The sequence below is a fragment of the Puntigrus tetrazona genome, chromosome 25 (genome assembly GCF_018831695.1).
Source record: "Puntigrus tetrazona isolate hp1 chromosome 25, ASM1883169v1, whole genome shotgun sequence".
NCBI classification, from domain to species: domain Eukaryota; kingdom Metazoa; phylum Chordata; class Actinopteri; order Cypriniformes; family Cyprinidae; genus Puntigrus; species Puntigrus tetrazona.
The window spans coordinates 6,642,222-6,661,065 of NC_056723.1; the positions used below are offsets into that span (position 1 = coordinate 6,642,222).

Consider the following 18,844-nt stretch of genomic DNA (forward strand, 5'->3'; position numbering starts at 1 on the left):
GCAGCCTGAGCCATACCAACAGATGAGAGCGAGACAAAGGGAGGGAGAGAGAAAAAGCAATCACAGAGAGGGACAGAGAAGAGGGACACACAAGGAGAAAGACAGAGAGATAAGAAATTGGATACAGGAGAAGAGTGAAAGAATAGCGAAGGGCAGACAGGAAGGAAGGAAGGAACCAAGGAGACAGAGAGGAGAAAGAAAGACAGGGATACTGAGTAAAGCCTCGAGGCTTAGAACGAAAGGCTGTCCAATTAGACCACAAGTGGTAGCTCTGGACAATGATTCTTACACTTCAGGAGGAAGGCACAAATTTGGCAGCATGAGCTTTTATCGAGTCAGTTTTTACTAGAAACTGTTCTCCCAAGATTATAAGCACATACTCAAATACCCACCCAAACACTGCTATAACAAACCCACACATTTACTTATCACAGCATGAATCGAGGACACAGACACATACGCCCATGCATGTGTTGGTACTGTATAAAGCAGTTTTCTTATTCTTTGTACTCTTTTATAGCAACTTGCACTTTTCCCTGAAGACTACTTCTAATGTTAGTTAAGGATTCTTGCACTAAAAACAGCTGTAATTAGGCATATTTTTCAGCCTTTCCCCATATTTTGAAATTGTCTGTTCTTGCTGCTATGCCTTCTATAGCTAAATTGCCTTGTACTAAAGCAGTCAAGGGTTAAAGACTGGTTAACATGGTCCAGTTAGCCAGTCCTTTTGGAAGATACTGTAACTTTACCAATAAAACAAAAAATTAACGGTCATCCAAAAGCAGCAGCATGACTGACTATATATTTTTGTTGCAAACAAAATGATAAATGTTTTGGTTGGTGGCAATATTGACAAGAATGATGATACTGATGGAGATGACATAGAATGTGATAATCACTTGTCATTCGCAAGACGCCAAGAGCACTGAATCATAGTAAATCAATATCCTAATTAACAGACCCGAAGAATGGAAAAACTGTACCATGCCCCTACAGTCTCACTGTCTTTAATATTCTTTAATGCTATACCAAGAGAAATGTTGTTGGCTAATCTGACTCAGCCAGTAGCTTCTGGCTGGAAATTGTCAGCAATTTTGAAATGGCAATAAAACTTTCCTTGGCAATTATGAGGGTCTTTTGCTGTTGGAAAGGCCATATAACACACTATGGAGCCAGAATCAGGAATATAAATAAACATATCTCATTATCTTGTTGGCATAGTTGAAAAATCAAGGGGGTAAAGGAAGCACATGCCAACCCACTAGTGTTCCTACATTTTAACAATTTAAAATCAAACATAGCAGTCACGTGTCAATAATGAGAGAGATGGTAAAGCTGACCTACAGTATTGCAGCACACTTGAATGAGAGATGTGATGTCACATAAAATTAACTCACATTATTCTACAGTCTGACATACAGTATTCTTTGCTAAGGGCTGGTTTCAAGAGCTTCAACTAGTTAATACACTAGCTCAAACCATCCCTAAATGATTATGTTTAACTTCCATGGACTAGTTATCACCACATACTGTACACAACTGTGCAGCATAGTATACATTCCTCCCTGCTTCACTGTTTATTGCAAATTAAAGACTGTCACACATTCTTGGCTCACAATCTTACAGGCTAATTGACCCTTATTTGTCCCTATATTAGCTCTGCGATAAAGAAAAATCAGGTCAGTCGCCTTTTTTGGAAAGGTCTAGAACAGTAGATGGACCCTAGCCAGGTTTTAAGTGGTGAATTGGGAGAAACCTGGCAGCAGAGTGACCACAGTTGATAGGCTAAGCATGTTTTGAGTCCTTGTTTATCTGAGGTTTGGTCGTCTGTACCTGTGCCAGTGTGACAGCCTTTGCTTATTTGTAAGCAAGACATACTCAAGGCACGTGCTATCACAGATAACACAGCTGGCTCACTGCAGTGTGGAGAGTGTCAACTGTACACCTTTGTCCGCAGTATAGATGGTCAGAATAAGGAGCGTCAGAGGGCGACGTACAGTAGAAGTTGACCGAATCAGAATGACAGAACTCAACTGAAAGTTTAGTTTCTGAACGATCATTTGCTTCAAAATGGACTGGCAAGAAACTGCCGTGCCTTATGTGTGTTCTGCAAAATTTGAGACTGTATAGTGTATATTTCAATGCTGGAGAATGAACTTTATTTTGTGTAATATGAGTTGCTATCACCACCTTGTTGAATGTAGACCAAAATGTGGCTCAGCACATGCTTGAATCCAGAACGGAATTTTGTCTGAAACGTAAAAATGCTTATTTGTTTTATTTGACATACTACATAATTGACAAAAAAAAGATGTAACATGAGAAATGCACCTACTATAAGGTTTAGGCCTTCGTTGTCAAAGACACAACGATGACAGCCACTCTGACACACCAAACCCCAAGAAACAGCAACATTGTAACTTTCATCAGTGTGGTTGAAAAATCACTGCCGCTAGCGGTAGGTTGTTGCTATGCGGTTGCTAAGGTGTTTAAGCACATAAGTTATCTCAGTACATGCTTACGTATAAATTGGATTTTGTCTGAAACACGATGCTCCTTATATGTGGTGATCTGCCACTCGAATGAAGAAAAAAGGCACACTGGAGATAGACAGCTGAGCTATGACTCATCCCTCCATTATAGCAGGAACGAAGGAGAACAGGTCACTTGACTCTGATATTTATGGATGTTTTTTTCTCATCAGCGTGAACGTACTTGTCTGTCAAACTGGCATTGCCTGACAGTGATAGCGAAAATGGAAAACAAGGTGAGGAGAGAGGTGGTGAGACAAAAAGACATAAAAACACAGGAGAAGACACCGTTTATTGCACATCCAACACTCGCACAGCCTATTTATAAAAGTCAGGTCACTCTGCGGTGAGCAATACTGCAAACAAAACAGACGAATCAAGCATTGAAAGTAGCTCAGAAAGAACACCCTATCTATTCTGACATCAAACTTCGGCGGAATTTCCAAAAGGGTTGTTATGTTGTTATGGTAAAGAACAAAATATCGAACAAAATATCTAATGACTAATATTTTGAATATAAGGTCATAAAAATAGGCTAGCAAATGCAAGTGGTACAAATAAAAGCTATATGAAACGTTTCATACGCCATTAACCTAAATACATTCGTGAAAAAAAAGAAGAGGGGAGACTTCACCTCCTCGGTTTTAGAAGTCCACCACAGGTTCCACCATCAAAAATATTAACAGGGGGGGCATAAAACACTGTTCTCAACCTCCCACCTGCTTTAGTGCACAGGCTTGTTTGAGCCGGTGTTTCAGAGTGAATGCAAACCCAGTCGGGGAGAGATTAGCCACATCTGAAGAGGAGCGCGGGGGCGTTAGCTTAGATACGGCTAATCCTGACACCTCTGTTTCTCTCTCCATCTCTCACTCTTTCGCTTCTTATGCCTCCGAGTCGTGTCTGTTCTTTTCAAACGAGAAGGTCTGAAAATCGGCTCACTGGAATGGCTAAGGCGAGAAGCCAAAAGAAGCTCAAAGACAGACATGGGAACACTAGTGGATACTTTTCCTCCAACTCCGTTAAAAAGAGATGCAACACAGTCAACTGAGGACAGATGGAATCTTTGCAGGATTCTCATACAGTTAAAAACATGAATAATGGAGAGGTCTTTTGAGAGAGGAAGGGATAGACTTCATCTCTTTTAAACAAAAAATGTTTCAACTTTTTGGGTTCACATTAGAATATTTTCGGTCTGTGTGTGTGTGTGTGTGTTTATTCAAATGAAATGCAATCTTAAGGCACAATGAAATGTTCCAGCACCAGAGTCTACTCAAAATATGCAGCGTTGCTACAGAGACAGTGCTACTGTAGATACATTGTGCTTGCATCTCTGGAAAGCATTGGTTTGGTAATCAACTGTCATTTTGTAACACTGCACACTGGACTACATCTTCATAAAATATTATAGCCTAAGTGTCTGCACTTAAAGAAACATCTTGCATGCGCTGTAATTCAGTAAGCTATAAATGCCACTCTTAACATAAAACAGACTATTAACAGGGTTATTTGGGAGTAGCTGGGTCAGCTCCATGTTCATGACTCTTAAGAGGAGTAGTACATCTCTAGCTCATGCCAGAAAAGCCACACTGTGAATCCAGGTCAGGAGTGATTCATTGAGCAACAACAAGAAATGGTAGTGTTCTAGGAGACCCAGCATGGGTCACGGTGAAACACTTGACACCATTTACTTAGAAGCTAAGGAACGGTAACCTAGGGTATTTAACTCTGTATGTATAGTGAAAGGAATAATCAGATACAGTGTCATTTAACGTGTAAAGCTAGAACTGCTGTGTAGTTTCTAAAAGGGCTTTCACCTTGTGAAATTGAATCAACCTTCTGGTTACCATTGCCCTCAACCACTATGGAGCGCAACCCAAAAAAAAAAAGAGAGTGAGAGAGAAACAACTGTGATTTACTCTTTGCGAACATGAATGCTTCTGTTTACTGTCTGAATATGTATGGTTATTCAATAAAGTCATTGCCCCATTTGTAATCAAGCCACCAAATGATGTAACTTCAAGAGAACTGTAGGGCAATGAGTGACTTTTCTTTTAGTTTAGACCTTTCAAAAAGTCAATAAATCCCTCCTGCCCTACCCAAGCCAACTCAGCTGAGGCTGCAGAGAGATAACAAGGTCGATATGACCATCCCAGAGGGACATATCAATAACTTCCATTCCGAAATCACGGACGAGGTCGTACACATCAGCTGACCCATATTTTACGCATGAACAAGCAGCCAGGACTCATAAACATGCTCATTAAAAAGGAGAAGACGAAGACATTTGAAATCTGATCCCAGAGAAGAGATTCTCCGTTCAAATATACATAAGATATAGATGTTTGTTTTAAGAGGGGAGAGAAAGGAGCACTGAAGTGTGGAGACATGCAGTGATTTGATTCGTCCTTGTGTTGACTGATGCAAATTAGACTCGCTCACACACACTTAGTCACGAACATCCTGATGACGCATACAAATGTCACCTCCAATATTCTAAATATAAGAGCTCATGGATTATCAGAAAGCAGCACTCTTTATATGACAGCATAAACACACTAATGTTCATTATTTATGTTTCAGTACGAACACTGGAAATAATCTTTGTTAAAAGTTATTGACAGCCATGACGCGCAAACTCATAATTCTATGAAAAAAAAAAAACTGATTTAACCGATTAAATTTGTTCTGTCCTCTTTAGGAAATTTTTTTATAAAAAACGCATCTCTAGGGGGAAAGTTTTTTTGTAAAGATAAAAAAAATGTATGACCTTTATGAAGTTAAGGAAGAAACAGTAAAACAATATATGAAACTTATTTATTGATCATATACAAAGCTCAAATATTGTTTATACACAAAAATACTACGGTAAAAAGCTCACAAGCAGTTTGCACAATTCTCTCAATAACACAAACATGCAAGCGTCCCACTTTCCCACACACTCACTGGAAAGTGTTCTTAGTCCTTCTTTGTAATCTTTTGGTCTTTCAGGCCTGCAGGTCAGTAATTTTCCTCTTTCTGTAGTTGATAACTAGACTAGAAGCAGTGAGGTGAGAAGACAGGCCCTTTTCCCAAAGCTGAAAACTGTTTAGTCCACTCTGGCCTGCCTTAAACAAGCTCCTCTCCAAGCAGTCCAAGCGCTCTACCAGCGCTGATGTGTCTTCATTGTAGGCGTTCTGGGACGAGTCCATGGTCCGACGGAAACGACCAATGAAGGTCTAATAAGAGAGATGGGGAGAGTATATAAAGTTTATGAAGTCATACATATTCTGTATATAAGATACAGAGACGGTTATTTTCTGTTGAGCTGCATATAAAACTCCTACACTTAAAAATGGTAGTACAAGTACTTCATGACTAATGCTAAAAGACTAAAAACATTTTATCAACATAGAAGAACAATGCCGTTTTCTTGCTTAAATATTCAAATGTGCTTTTTGTATTGTAATAATACACAGTGATACCCATAATAGCTATGCAGCAGACATTTAATGCCCTGAATTTTGCATGGAGCTTCTAACACAGAGCTTTAATAGTGTTCACTGATAGAAGACTACAGAACTGTACGTCCTATTCAACCTGGCATATCAGTCTGCCCAGCAACTGGTCAGAACTAGTAATGATTTTAAACGTACTGCTCCCTCTACTGGGTAAGGCAAGAAACAGCAGATGGATTATTATACATTATTATTTAGTTATTTAATTGACATGATCTCAGCATTTAAAGCTGCGCACCACCAAGCTTTCTTCTAGCTAATAGGTTAAACAACTTATATTTTATGGTTCGCATATGAATATGGTCAAACTGGTTTCTTTACATCTATAATTGCGTATTGTGTGACTACCCATCAAGGCACGCTCACCTGGAGGATGGTGTTAGCAATCTCCGGGTTTTCTGGGCTGTCAAAATGTAGCATCTGGGAACCCAAGCCATAGTAATACGGCCCCATTTTGTGCAAGTCTACAACAATTGGATCTGCCCCGAACACGGTTCTCCAACCCTCTCGGTACACCTTTGGCAGCTCCACGGACAGCACTCGCCTCTTCCTTTCATACAGGCCCTTGGCCAGCCACAGTGGCATCTCCATCTTTGTGCCCTGAAACATAAAAACAGTATAAACCAATCACGTACAGACGTGTGCCAAAAGACAGAACCTGTTTCTCATATGAAGTCACCATATAAACAGGTCGTGGTCAGTTCAGAGACGTTCCAGAAATTACAGAAACTTTTAAGGATTTCTTGGAATCTTCTTTTGGAAAGTGTCTGGAAGTTTTTACCCGTTATCGACCATAAATAAGTATGCAAAGAACTTTCTATGCATGCAACTTTCAGTACCAATATAACTTTTAACAATATAGTTTCTATTTGTAACATTCTGTGGTGAAGATGACCTTTTAGTATTAAGGCTAACCTCATTATGTATATTAAACATTTTTATAATTTCGCACAAATTATGCTACAATTGACATTTATGTATTCATTCGCATTTTAAAAACCTAAACCAATGTTTACTTTGGTTTAAACGTCATTTCTAATTTCTTTATACATTAGGCTCTTACGTTGAAATCCGTCAATCTTACCAACAGCCATGCATTTTAATGTTTCCTTTATTTAACCCGCTTTCGACCCACTGTGCGCAAAAGTACTCCGAAAGCTTTTAAACGCTTCCATAACCGTTTTAAACCAGAGATTAATGTACCTCTGGTATGTCGCGTGTCTCGCTGGATTTCTCGAGGAACCCGAGTCGCGGGAACGCGCTCTCGGTCCTGCACGGCAGCCGCTCGTGAGAAAGTAAAATATCGTCGAGAGAAAAGAAGTTCTCCTCCATTCCGATCCCCGGGGGAACGGGCATGTAGGACTGCGAGTCCATTGTTGATGTTTATGCGCGAACTCTAAATGCGCAAAGAAAGCTAATACGAAATAAAGAGGAACATCTCGAAACTACGGCGCCGTCTAAGGCAGCATTTGGCGCGCAGCTTCGAATGACAAGTAATAGAGCACCGAGCACGAGGAGCATCGAACAGACTGGAGCAGTCGATAACAGAGCGATCGAGACAGACTTCTTTGATTTACAGCACATTTATCCTTTAAAACTTAAGAGGAAATTCCAAGTCGATACACCAGGCCTGTAAAAAATAAAACAAACAAAGAAAACAGTAGTTTGGTTGGCTGCTGTACATTTTGTATTAGAATTATTTTATTAATCAGCAACGAAAAGAAAAATAGAAACAATATAAAATATTACATAAGTATTTAAATTAATATAATACTATGTGCATTGTGTTCGTTAATGTGTAGATCAAATATATTCATCAATCTTTCGTGTGCATTTATCACTTTGGCCATTAGATGTCGCTGTGTCTTTAACTTAAACACGAAGCAGGCTATAATTGCAGCGATTGCTTTCAACCGGATATCATGGATAGTCTCCTTTAAACATAACAATATTTTGCAAGTGGCCTGCCTTTAAATAAACTTAATGTAGAAATTTAGTATCTAATTTCTACATCTAAGTTAATATAAGCAATTAACAAAGCTTTAAATTCTTGTATTGTCAGTATATCTATAAATGTCTCAGTTAATATGTTATCTCTAACTGGACTGCCACAAAATGTTGTGCTTTTCATCTTCATATAAATAAAAATGCAATTTTATACTCAAATGCACTTTGATTTACAGCATAAATAAGTGAAAAATAAGTCCAATAAGAGGACTTTTGCAGTTAAATTTCAGTTAAAGGTCACAGCCAAATTTACAGAACAGGCTCTGTTTTGTTTCATCTCTTTATGGACATAAATTAAGGTTTTATTTATTGTGCTAAGATTACCCATAAATTATATTCTCAAAATGGCCCTCAGTGTGACATTGCTCGGCGCTCTGAACACATTAGACAGCTTTGACTAAAATGTTGTTGAATTGTGAGAAAGGCAGGCAGTAAAAAATAATATAATAATCGTGTACTTTATGCTAATTTTAAAAAGCCTCAGGGGAACCGAATGTAATAATTTACATCAGCGTCTATGGTTGTTACAGTCCTGCTACAAGACTGTGTCTCTAAAAGATTTAAGTAGGTTTTATGCAATGCACACTATATTAGTGATGTGGTCCATACATCATTTATGAATCCAGAAATATTAATAAGCATAATATATTGATTTACTGCAAGCGATGAGTAGAAAGACAGAAGAGGTAGATGCTTTGTCTTACTGAAAGTTTATTTGATTGCATTGTATATCATTTGATATTGCAATTATCTATTATCATGCCTGATATTTATATATGATATGTATGATATATCTATATATATATATATATATATATATATATATATATATATATATATATATATATATATGTGTGTGTGTGTGTGTGTACATTTTTTTCTTTTACTGTTTCTGTTTTCCTTTTTTTATTTTTGTGTGTGTGTGTGTGTGTGTACATTTTTTCTTTTTACTGTTTCACTTTTTCCTGTTTTTGTTGTGTGTGTGTGTGTGTGTGTGTGTGTGTACATTTTTTCTTTTTACTGTTTCACATTTTCCTGTGTGTGTGTGTGTGTGTGTGTGTGTGTGTGTGTGTGTTTTTTTCTTTTTACTGTTTCACTTTTTCCTGTTTTTATTGTGTGTGCTCGTGTGTGTTTGTGTAATTATTTTTCAAGATACAAAAACAATCATGTCAGTAAAGTACTTTGAAGCTGACAACTTAACAGGGAATTTCGCACATATATCAGTTTGTGATCTAAACCATGGTTTTCCTCCTGCATGTAACTGTCAGGTGCCCTGAGATTTAATGGCTCGCCGACAGAATCCTCCAGCATTTTTGGCCCCATTATGGAGATGAAAGATCATTTTCCTCTACTCAAGCACATTTATTAGGCCTCCGACTGAATGGTTGCGAATGAAAACATGAGGAGTACCCAAATTAAATCATGTCCGCCGCCTCCGTGTTATAACTTCGTTATGGCAACGTTACCGGGTCACATCTCTGTCCTCCTTTAACACCGTATTCAGAGAACCGAGCGGCTGTGGGAGGCGAGACGTTGTCTGCGTAAAAAAAAGGGCGCTTCTCAATAATAGATTGTTTGGGCTAGATATTGTAAATCCATGCTCGCGTTTACAACACACCTCGCCGCTGTTAATCCGCGTATGCGCAGTAACCGCCTCTATTGTCTCCCAGCAGCAGCAGCGGCGGCGGCGGCGGCGCAGCGGCACACGCTGAACCGATCTCCAGGCAGACGGAGGGAGGACGAGCGGACCTCTGGACCTATCCACCGGACGGGCATCATGGCCGGCGTGTTTTGAGTCGGTCCTCTCTGAATAAGAGAGAGCTTTTGCGTTCAAAGTAGTGCGGATGTGTTGTTGAGGCTGGCGGTTTCGGGCAGGCTGTCCTGTCAGTTGCTCGTAAGCGGAGAACGTGTTGCGTTTTTGCTCGCGCGAACGGCTTTATCGTCACCCCTTGCTCCCCGAGGTGATTATTGAGACTTTAGGTCCATGATTCGGCCGGGAAAATGGGCTGTTGCGTCTGCCAGACACAGCTGTTTTAGTCAGACTTGACAACCGCGGATTTTAGCGCTTGTTTCGGTCGCTTGTTTGAAGGAGGCTCGAGAAGCGCCGCAGGGCGATCCGCGACACCCTTTCCGCGACACCCCCACCCATTTTTAGCGGATACTTTTGGATGGGGGGCAAGCAGAGTACGGCGGGGCGGCCCCGGGGAGCTTTTCCCGGTGTCTCGACGGATGACAGCGCGGTGCCACCCTCGGCCCACTTCGGACACTACCGGCCAGGTGGCACGATGGGACTGCGCAGCCGCTCGGTGAGCTCCGTGGCGGGGATGGGCATAGATCACAGCGCCACGGTGCCCTTCGGGTTTTACACCCCTAGAGGAACAGACTCGGACAGAGCCGGAGGGGGGTCTGGCTCGGATCCCGCTCATAACGGGAACGGATACCAAGAAACGGGCGGCGGGCACCACACGGACGGTATGCTTTACCTGGGACCCCGGGCGTCGTTGGCAGACACTTTGCCCCTGCACATCGCGCCCCGATGGTTTAGCGCCCATAGCGGTAAGTGATAACTCAAACTCCGCATAAACAGGGCGCAGTGGCACAAAGCTACATCGATGCCACCACATGTAGCACGGAATATCACTTGAGGGCACGCTGCTGCTGCTCCAGTTTTCGCGCCGGCGGGAGGGGGAATGCGCACGAGACCCGTCTGACCAACGGCTGGACTCGGCTGGCGCGAATCGACGTTAATAAGCCAGGTTGCCAAATCTTACTGGGACAATTAGCCTGTGATTACAAAGGGAGGGGGACTCAATGGTTATCATCCGCTTAGCTGGAACCACAATATGTCTCCGCGACCGGGTTTTAGTGGCGGGGATTTTGTTTCATTACAGTGACTCGAGTCGTTTGAATCACTTCACTCAAAGGATTCGGTTTTCTGGTTTGTTTAGCGACTTTTTCCGCTTACTGTATCGTTATGTCAGTAGGTGGCGACCATCAAGTTTATTTGTGTGTGTGTGTGTGTGTGTGTGAGTGTGTTCGAGTCATTGAATCAATTATTGATCCGATTCAGTAAAAACATTAAGTTTGATCTCCATTTTGTCAACTCCAAAAGAGTTGCATTAAGTACATTATTTTAACTACAGATGAATCAATATATTCGTAGATAATCTCCACCTTTCTCCTCTCGGTGAGATCGATATTAACTCACTTAACGATCTAAACAAATAAAATTCAGTTATCGGCGGGAATAAACATAATAAATGCCCAGTCTATCTTCTACGACCCACTGAGCCGATTCACATTAAAACGTCTAAGTCTTTATTGCTTGGAGTCTTGCTCAGACTCGTACTCGGAAGCTGCATATTCATGCTATATCAGTCCCCTCAGACAGTCCCTTGCCTCTGAAAGAGACAGAAATATGAGTCAGCACATGGAAGTGAACAAGAACGATTCATTCACGACTGAAACACCACCGCTAGGCTTGTCAAGGCCTGAGCCGCAGCACTCCGATGCCTTCCAGCCTCGGTCTCTCGGCGCTCGTTAAGCAAGCCCCAAACGTGGCCTCCAGAGGAAACCTGCCAGATGTAAACAATTTGACTCCGTTTTCCCTTAAAGGTTATTTCACTGACACCAAATGAGGCTTCCCTCATTTTCAGGGAACGTAGCTCATGTTAACAGGTGAGGCGCTCGGCCCTTGAATGTCATGGCGTGTGATTTGGCTTCAAAACGGCGATCACCCACAGGTTGCCAGGTTGCTACTGTGAGTTAATGAATGTCACGGTGAACACAAGAGAGGTCAGGTGCTTTTCTGAAGGGTGGGGCTCAGGGATCATGAGGGGAAACGGTTCTAGGAAAAGTACTGCCTGTTCCCCTGTGTTTGAAAGTAAGATGTAGTAAACAGGTATATTCTCATGTCAAACGCTTAATAAAGTGGGAATGACTCGTCTGAAACACCGACTTAAACATACCCGCTCGTATCATCTCAATTGGTCTATGAATGAAAACGGCATGAATGCGAACACTTTTTTTTCCTCTTGTGAAGTGAAAGCAATCTTTAGTAATCTTTTACTCGCCCTAAAAACATCCACGGAACACAAAAGCAGATATTTTGCAAATTGTTGTGATTTTCTGTCCGTACACTGTCAAAAACAAAATCATTCTTCAAAAAATATCTTTTGTGCTTCACAGAAGAAGATAAGTCATACTGTAAGTACGTATCGTACTGTAACAGTTTGTTTTCTATTTCGTAATTAAATTGTCCTTCACAACTAGTTAGCTACATATTTGCTATCAATCAGTCTGTTGGTTTGAGCTCGCTAACTAGCAGCAGAAACATTACCTCAACCAATCTGTTTGGCTAGCCAATGGCAGATGGAGGGAGTGTTCAGGAAACCTGTTTTACACTCGTTATTTTTGCAATTCAGTTGAGCCAGTGGCACAGAAACCCTTACTTAATAATCGACTGCGCATTTATGGTTTACAGTTTTGCTGTTGGACTATTTCAGGCAAAAATAGGAAGCTTTAACTGTATAGAATTGGTAAGCAGCAAGTTTATATTATCTGCAAAGCTATCAGCCCCCTACAGGTTATACGAGGCACGAATAAGCCTGGATTTAATCACTGTCTCACAAGTAAATTCTGTTTATTCTGGCTAGCCTGCTTGCAACACATTGTAGACCTCCTGTGTCAAATTTCATGATATTTACAGTAACTGCATTACCAATGATCATCATTGGTCAGGTGGAGTCAGCTTTCTTTCTATTCCATTACATTTTGATTTGCAATATTGTTGTTATGTACATCCAAGTGAATGGATTACTTAAAAATGAACAAGTATATAGGGAAGGGACTGGGTTCAATCCACTGGTTGGTGATTGGTTGGAGCCAGATCTTAACGCAAGCATGCAGTCGATTGTAAGAAGTAAGGGGTGATATTTTTGCAGACTAAATAATTAAAGCAGTCCTTTGTCTATTGCATAGTTTTAGGTTGGGGTTTAATTCTGATTATTAATGGAAAATAGATCAAATCTGTGGAAAACAAATATTTACCTGAAAAAAGAAAGTTATGCAAAACTCACTGCGGCACTGCGTAGGATTTTCTGAATGGTTTCTAATGCATTCTGGGTGGTAGCTGTGATTACAAAATGTACTGTAAATATACTGAAAAAAACTATAATGCAATATATTAAAGACATATATCAGAAACTAGTTCTTACATTTTTCCATATACTGCAATATGTTCATTGTCCATGTAAAAACGGCCTACATATAAACTGTAGCAAAGAAGACAAAGCTGCACTACATTTTTATATGCAATAGCTTTATTAAAACAATTATGAATTTCATGCTTGGTTTTTACATAAAATTGAACACCTTTTACATATGAAAACTAGTGATTTTATTAATACAACAGCTGGAAACGGTAATGAAGAATAATACAAATTTAGGATTTTTGGAAAATTGGATGCCTTGTTAAAGTCATGGCAACATGGTGGGCAAAAAGTGAAATTTGTTCTTTATATAAATAAAAATACATAGGTATATATATATATATATATATATATATATATATATATATATATATATATATATATATATATATATATCACAATAGAAATGTTACCATATAAATATGAATATATGAGGTACACAATTTACACAAACCTAGTTCCATATTTTCTAAACCGATGATATGTGACTTTTTATTGCCTGCCAGGAGAATATGATTTCTTAGAAAAGTAGCTCACCTCTCCACAAGCCGCACGATTTGAAATGTCATTCATGTTCATAACACAAACGTGTGGGATGAGTTACGGGCTGGAAAATAAGTATGAGCAATCGTAGTAGCGATGTTTTTCTTAGCAAGCACCACTAATCATCAATAATTGCCTTTATTTAAAGAGTAAGCACTGGTGATTTAAAGTTGACTCATTGATAGATGTTTATTTAGAGGAAGTTGTTCAGAATAATTGTAGGCTCATTGTGTTAGTAGCAGTGTTTAATTTCCAATTAGAAAGTGGTATTTCTTGCTGATCCTTTTTGTCGAAATTATGAATTGGATTCTGTGCCGTGATGGCAGTCTTCGCATACCAGTTTCTGGTCCATTCGCATTAAAGCTGTAGCGTTTGTGTTGAAGGCTGGTCAACTCACCTGTTTGCTGCACACGAGCAGATTAAAAGCAACAGTAATCGCTCCGCTAAAAGTGCTCTGTTTAATCATTATTGCTTACCCATTAGAAAACCGAGTAATCATTCACCGGCCTTCGCTGCTGCATATTTGCCACTTTTAAAGCAGCCCTCATATCACAACGGAAGTCTTTAGAATGACATTTTAAGTCAACGTCAATAATGCGTGTTAATTATAACCGAAACAGAGCGTTTCGGTGCTGGTTTTAGTGGCAAGTCTTTTAGGAATGTTGGGATTGTGGAACATCTGTGCTGATCTGTCTGGCAGCAGGATTCAAGAAATATAGGTCACTCTCTCAAATTATTTCTGCTTTTCTTTGCCTCACTGGTCTCTCTCTCTCTCGCTCTCTCTCTCTTAGCTCAGGGTGTAATACATTTATGCAAAGACACAGATGCACATACACATGCGCAGCATCTTACTGACACAAAAGGAAGACACAGAGTCCCAAAAACAAAATCAGACACGCACGTATGCACAGATATACAGGATGCATTTCAATCGTCTGGTAGTGTCTCTCAAGTTTACTTCACGGGATATTCGGCCATGTCGGGTAAAAAAATATGAGGGTCCAGCTAAAATGAGGGATTTGAGTAAATCATTTTGGATAAACACTGAATACCGTAATGTAAATATATATGGGGTATCTCAAACTGGCAAGTCATTTTTGTGTAAATGTTTACATAGAGAAATATATTGTCTATTTATCTGTTTTATGAGTTCGATGAGAAACAATTTTGGGGTTTAAATCTATTGGTTTGCGGTTTGCCGAATTATTGTATGTATTCCATATGTTGATAAATAAATATAATGTGAAATATTACATTGAATATGCTAATTCTGAAGAATAATTTTTATGTAATTTAATATTTCTTTTAAATGTACATTTTTAGAATGTAATACTTTTTTTATGTGCTTATATATATATTCATCTCACATAAATCTGGCGTCATACTTTACTCAAGTTTGTGGCCATTGCCATTGAACTTTTCACACACGTACCCTTCTCAGTGCACAGGGAGCAGCGTGCACTGCGTAGGGCCCCTGTGAATCGGTAGACAGCTATGCATCACAGAGTTGAAGGAGGTCGGCTGTTGCTGTGACAACCCTGTCGCTTGCCACCGCTGTTTTCAGGCTGCAGTCTTACATGCGGCCTCAACAAGCCTGCCACCCCCACAACACTCGCACACTCATTTCACCGAGACCCAGAGGGAGGGAGAGCGAGCGAGAAACAGAGAGACATTTCCCCCCCGGCCCGTCACTCACACATCCTGCATGAATGACAGCTGCCAGAGCTCCTTCAATGAAGGAGGAGAAGCCAGTGCAAACAACCAGCCAATTAGAAGGCCGTGACAACAGTTTCCATGGAGCGGCGACCAAACCTTACCATTATACAGTGGAGACCGGCTAAAGATAAACCTGTGACAAGCACAAGGGCGGCTCGTGTCGCCCCAGGGACTTTTGCGATGTAGTTTTTCGCCATTGTGCGCTCACTTCATCGTCTTTTGAGACCTTACACATTGTTACGTGATGCTTCGCACGCTATCGACGAGAAAAATATACCCCCGTCTTTTCTCTCAAGGGCCAAAACAACATCCTGTAATCAGGAAGTTTACAGAGGAAAACAGTATGTCTGCATCTATAACCACACACACACACACTCTCCATGTCATTACCTCCCTCTCGTTCTGCTGTTGCCATGGAAACAGCTGTTCTTTTCCCACTGAAGGTAATAAGTTGAAACTAGTTGAGGAGAGTTCGTTCTGATGTCATGTGAACACGTTACGCCCATGTATGGGCATCCTGGCCGTTCCATTCAGGAGCGTCGGAGGCTGTGATTCAGATGGCCCTCCGATGGCCGCCACTGATTTCGAGACACAATAAGCCTCCTTGCAGACAGCGTTCTTTGAGAGCTGATAAGCGGTGAAAACAACATGCAATATTGATTTGTTTTTGTTGCTGCTTTCGCTCTCTTTTATGCGCTATATCTCTCTGCGCTTTGCATTTAAATGCATTGGAGTCTTGTAACCTTCTTACAGTATATTATGCAGTGATAAGACTGATAAATTTGAGATTATTGTCAGTGTCAGTGGATAACAAGAGTCTGATTAACCGACAGAAGCGCTAGTTTCTTTTTGCAAATCTAGAATTGTCATCCACATGTTACATTTTGGATGTTGGTGAGCTGGCGTTCCTGACCCAGTTTCCTGTCTGGCTTAACTAGCAACATTTATTCAGTCATCATCAGAATTTATTGTGGCTTAAAACGATCTGGACAACAGAAATTATTGTAATTTAATCTTTTCGAATATATAGCTTTTAGGTTGCATTACTCACTTAAAGTTAATCTTTAAAACATTTATATTTTAATAATGATATTAAATGTAACCTTTAGCGACTACCATTTGGAAGTCAGTAAGTTATGTTCTCTTTTGCTCACCAAGGCTGCATTCATTTGATCAAAGATACAGTAAAAACTGTAGAATGTTATTGTGATTTAATTGTCACATGAATTCAGAAATCATTGTAATATGCTAATTTGCTGCTCAAGAAACATTTCTTATTATCAATGTTGCAAACAGATGTGCTGCTTAATAATTTTAAAAACCACGATGCGTCGTTTTCAGGATTCTTTCAGGCATTTCTTTTGAAATAGAAGCATTTCGTAACATTATAAATGGTGACATTTGATCAGTTATCTACAAAGAAGTGATTTTTATTTTTAGGATAGTTTTTTATTTGTATTGTTATCTCAGTCAGTGCTCAGGTTTGTTAATCATACCCATCACAAAATCAGTCCAGTTCATCCAGGATTAAATGATCAGATCTGTATAAAATAAATAGCTCTATCCTATTGTATAACTAATTATAAATAATTTGTGTAAAATATTTAGGAGAAACATCCGAGGTGGAGGCGACATATGAAACAGCTCCTGATCTGTGAAATAGCAGTTGAAATTTCCTCTGGGATTGTATAGCATAAACACTTAAAACTGATATGTTTGTGTAGGCTATAACCTAGAAAGTGATATGGAGGCACTTGCATACACACAAACACACTTGCGCTGAATAAGCTAATACACAACGCCCTCGCAACTAGTGACAGGGAATGCCCTTGACTCGTCAGCTCTCAAATCCGAGGCTTCAGACGGCAAAGCTGCTTGTTGTGAGGCGGCATGCAGATGCAGGAATACTGTCCTGATGGGCACTGCTTTAAAAGAAGCTGTCATGCTGTCTTCTTGCTCGCTCGCTGTCTTCCCTCCTTCGACAGTGCTGTGTCACCATGTTTACGTCCTTGTCTCACTCTTCTCCGGCACTCCTCCCATTTTCCCTCTGCTCTTTCCCATCTGAGTGTTCTTAGACTAATAATACAGCTACACCATCGATGAAAGTGACATATAAACCAAACAGCGAGTGACACAATCCCACGTGCCTTCCTCATAATTGCAGAATCGATTAATTGTGCATAATTCAACAACATTCTCCACGTTGCTTGCTTTTTGTTTCCCTTTAATATGTGCAATTCTATATGCACGTGCATGTATCATTTACGCATTGTACATCTATAGTTCATTATCTATATGTGGATTATTTACAGCACATCTATTTTCAGTTATATTATAATATATGGCAGATATTACACTGATTATAATACCTGCTTTATGCACACATATTGAATCTCTAAAATATGCATTATGGTGACGTCTCAAGTTTGTAAATCCCACTTCAAACATTGCATCATAAAAGCTCATGTCTGAACATAGATTCTGTTGTTTGCTCTACTGTTTGCACAATGCTTGCAGCTGTGTTTAATAGCATCCATTGCTTGGCGAACACCGTTTGAATAGATGAATATATATATATATATATATATATATATATATATATATATATATATATATATATATATATATATTAGTTGATATTCTGTATATTCTCCAGCACAAACCAGTACCTGTTTAATTGGCTTCTCTTCTTTCTGTTTGCTGTCAGAGTGATTATATGAGAGAATGTACAGAAACCTCACCTAAAGAAGAGCAGATAATGAAGTACTGCCATTGTATCGGTGCAGATGCGTGTCAGCCGTGTCGTCCTTTTCTAAACCCCGAATGAAGGTCAGGCTGTGAGAAATTAGCACTCATCAAGCATTAACTAAAAGGAGGGAATTGTAGTGGCAATGAGACATTAAACACCGAGCTCTCTGACTTCAGAGTCGGTTCGCTGTGTCCCCAGAATAGTTATATATTTTAAAGATCGATAATTTGTAATGAAAGAGGCTGGCGAGTGAAACCGAGCTTTATGGTTCGCGTGCAGTGATGGATGTGTGTATCACGCTAAGCTGTAGCGTGTTGGCTGTAGTGTGTGACAAATGAACGGTCGCAGGAAGTCGTCGTCGTCTGGCCATTTGCGGTTTCTAGTCAGTCCTGAGGCGCTTAACACCTTTGAATGGTTTGACCTGTTTTTGTATGTGGTTTTCTGCTGAGTCATGCGCTGTTTCCTGCACATTTGTCTTTATGGTTCGTAGCTTTTGTTTGAAACGTCACGATATATCCCTATCTGCTTCATATCAGCGAATTCTGATAAGATGTCCCAGACTTGGTGGATTTATTAAGACGTCTCAAACTCACG

At 40.0% G+C, this 18,844-nt stretch overlaps 2 protein-coding genes across 2 annotated transcripts in view; one reads left to right on the forward strand and one right to left on the reverse strand.

The window, feature by feature from the left end:
* Positions 1–5,326: 5,326 nt before the first annotated feature.
* gins3 (GINS complex subunit 3) lies at positions 5,327–7,536 on the reverse strand. The gene is made up of 3 exons (XM_043227495.1): positions 7,229–7,536; positions 6,392–6,625; positions 5,327–5,746 (listed from the first exon to the last, which is right to left on the reverse strand). Exons 1-3 carry the CDS (start codon positions 7,397–7,399, stop codon positions 5,516–5,518), a joined length of 636 nt encoding a protein of 211 aa, XP_043083430.1. The 5' UTR covers positions 7,400–7,536; the 3' UTR covers positions 5,327–5,515.
* Positions 7,537–9,709: 2,173 nt separating this feature from the next.
* Positions 9,710–18,844, forward strand: part of znrf1 (zinc and ring finger 1) — a 28,085-nt gene continuing 18,950 nt past the window's right edge. Inside the window, exon 1 of the mRNA XM_043228328.1 lies at positions 9,710–10,588. Coding sequence (XP_043084263.1) covers positions 10,201–10,588 — 388 coding nt within the window. The 5' untranslated portion in view covers positions 9,710–10,200. The remainder of the gene's footprint in view (positions 10,589–18,844) is intronic.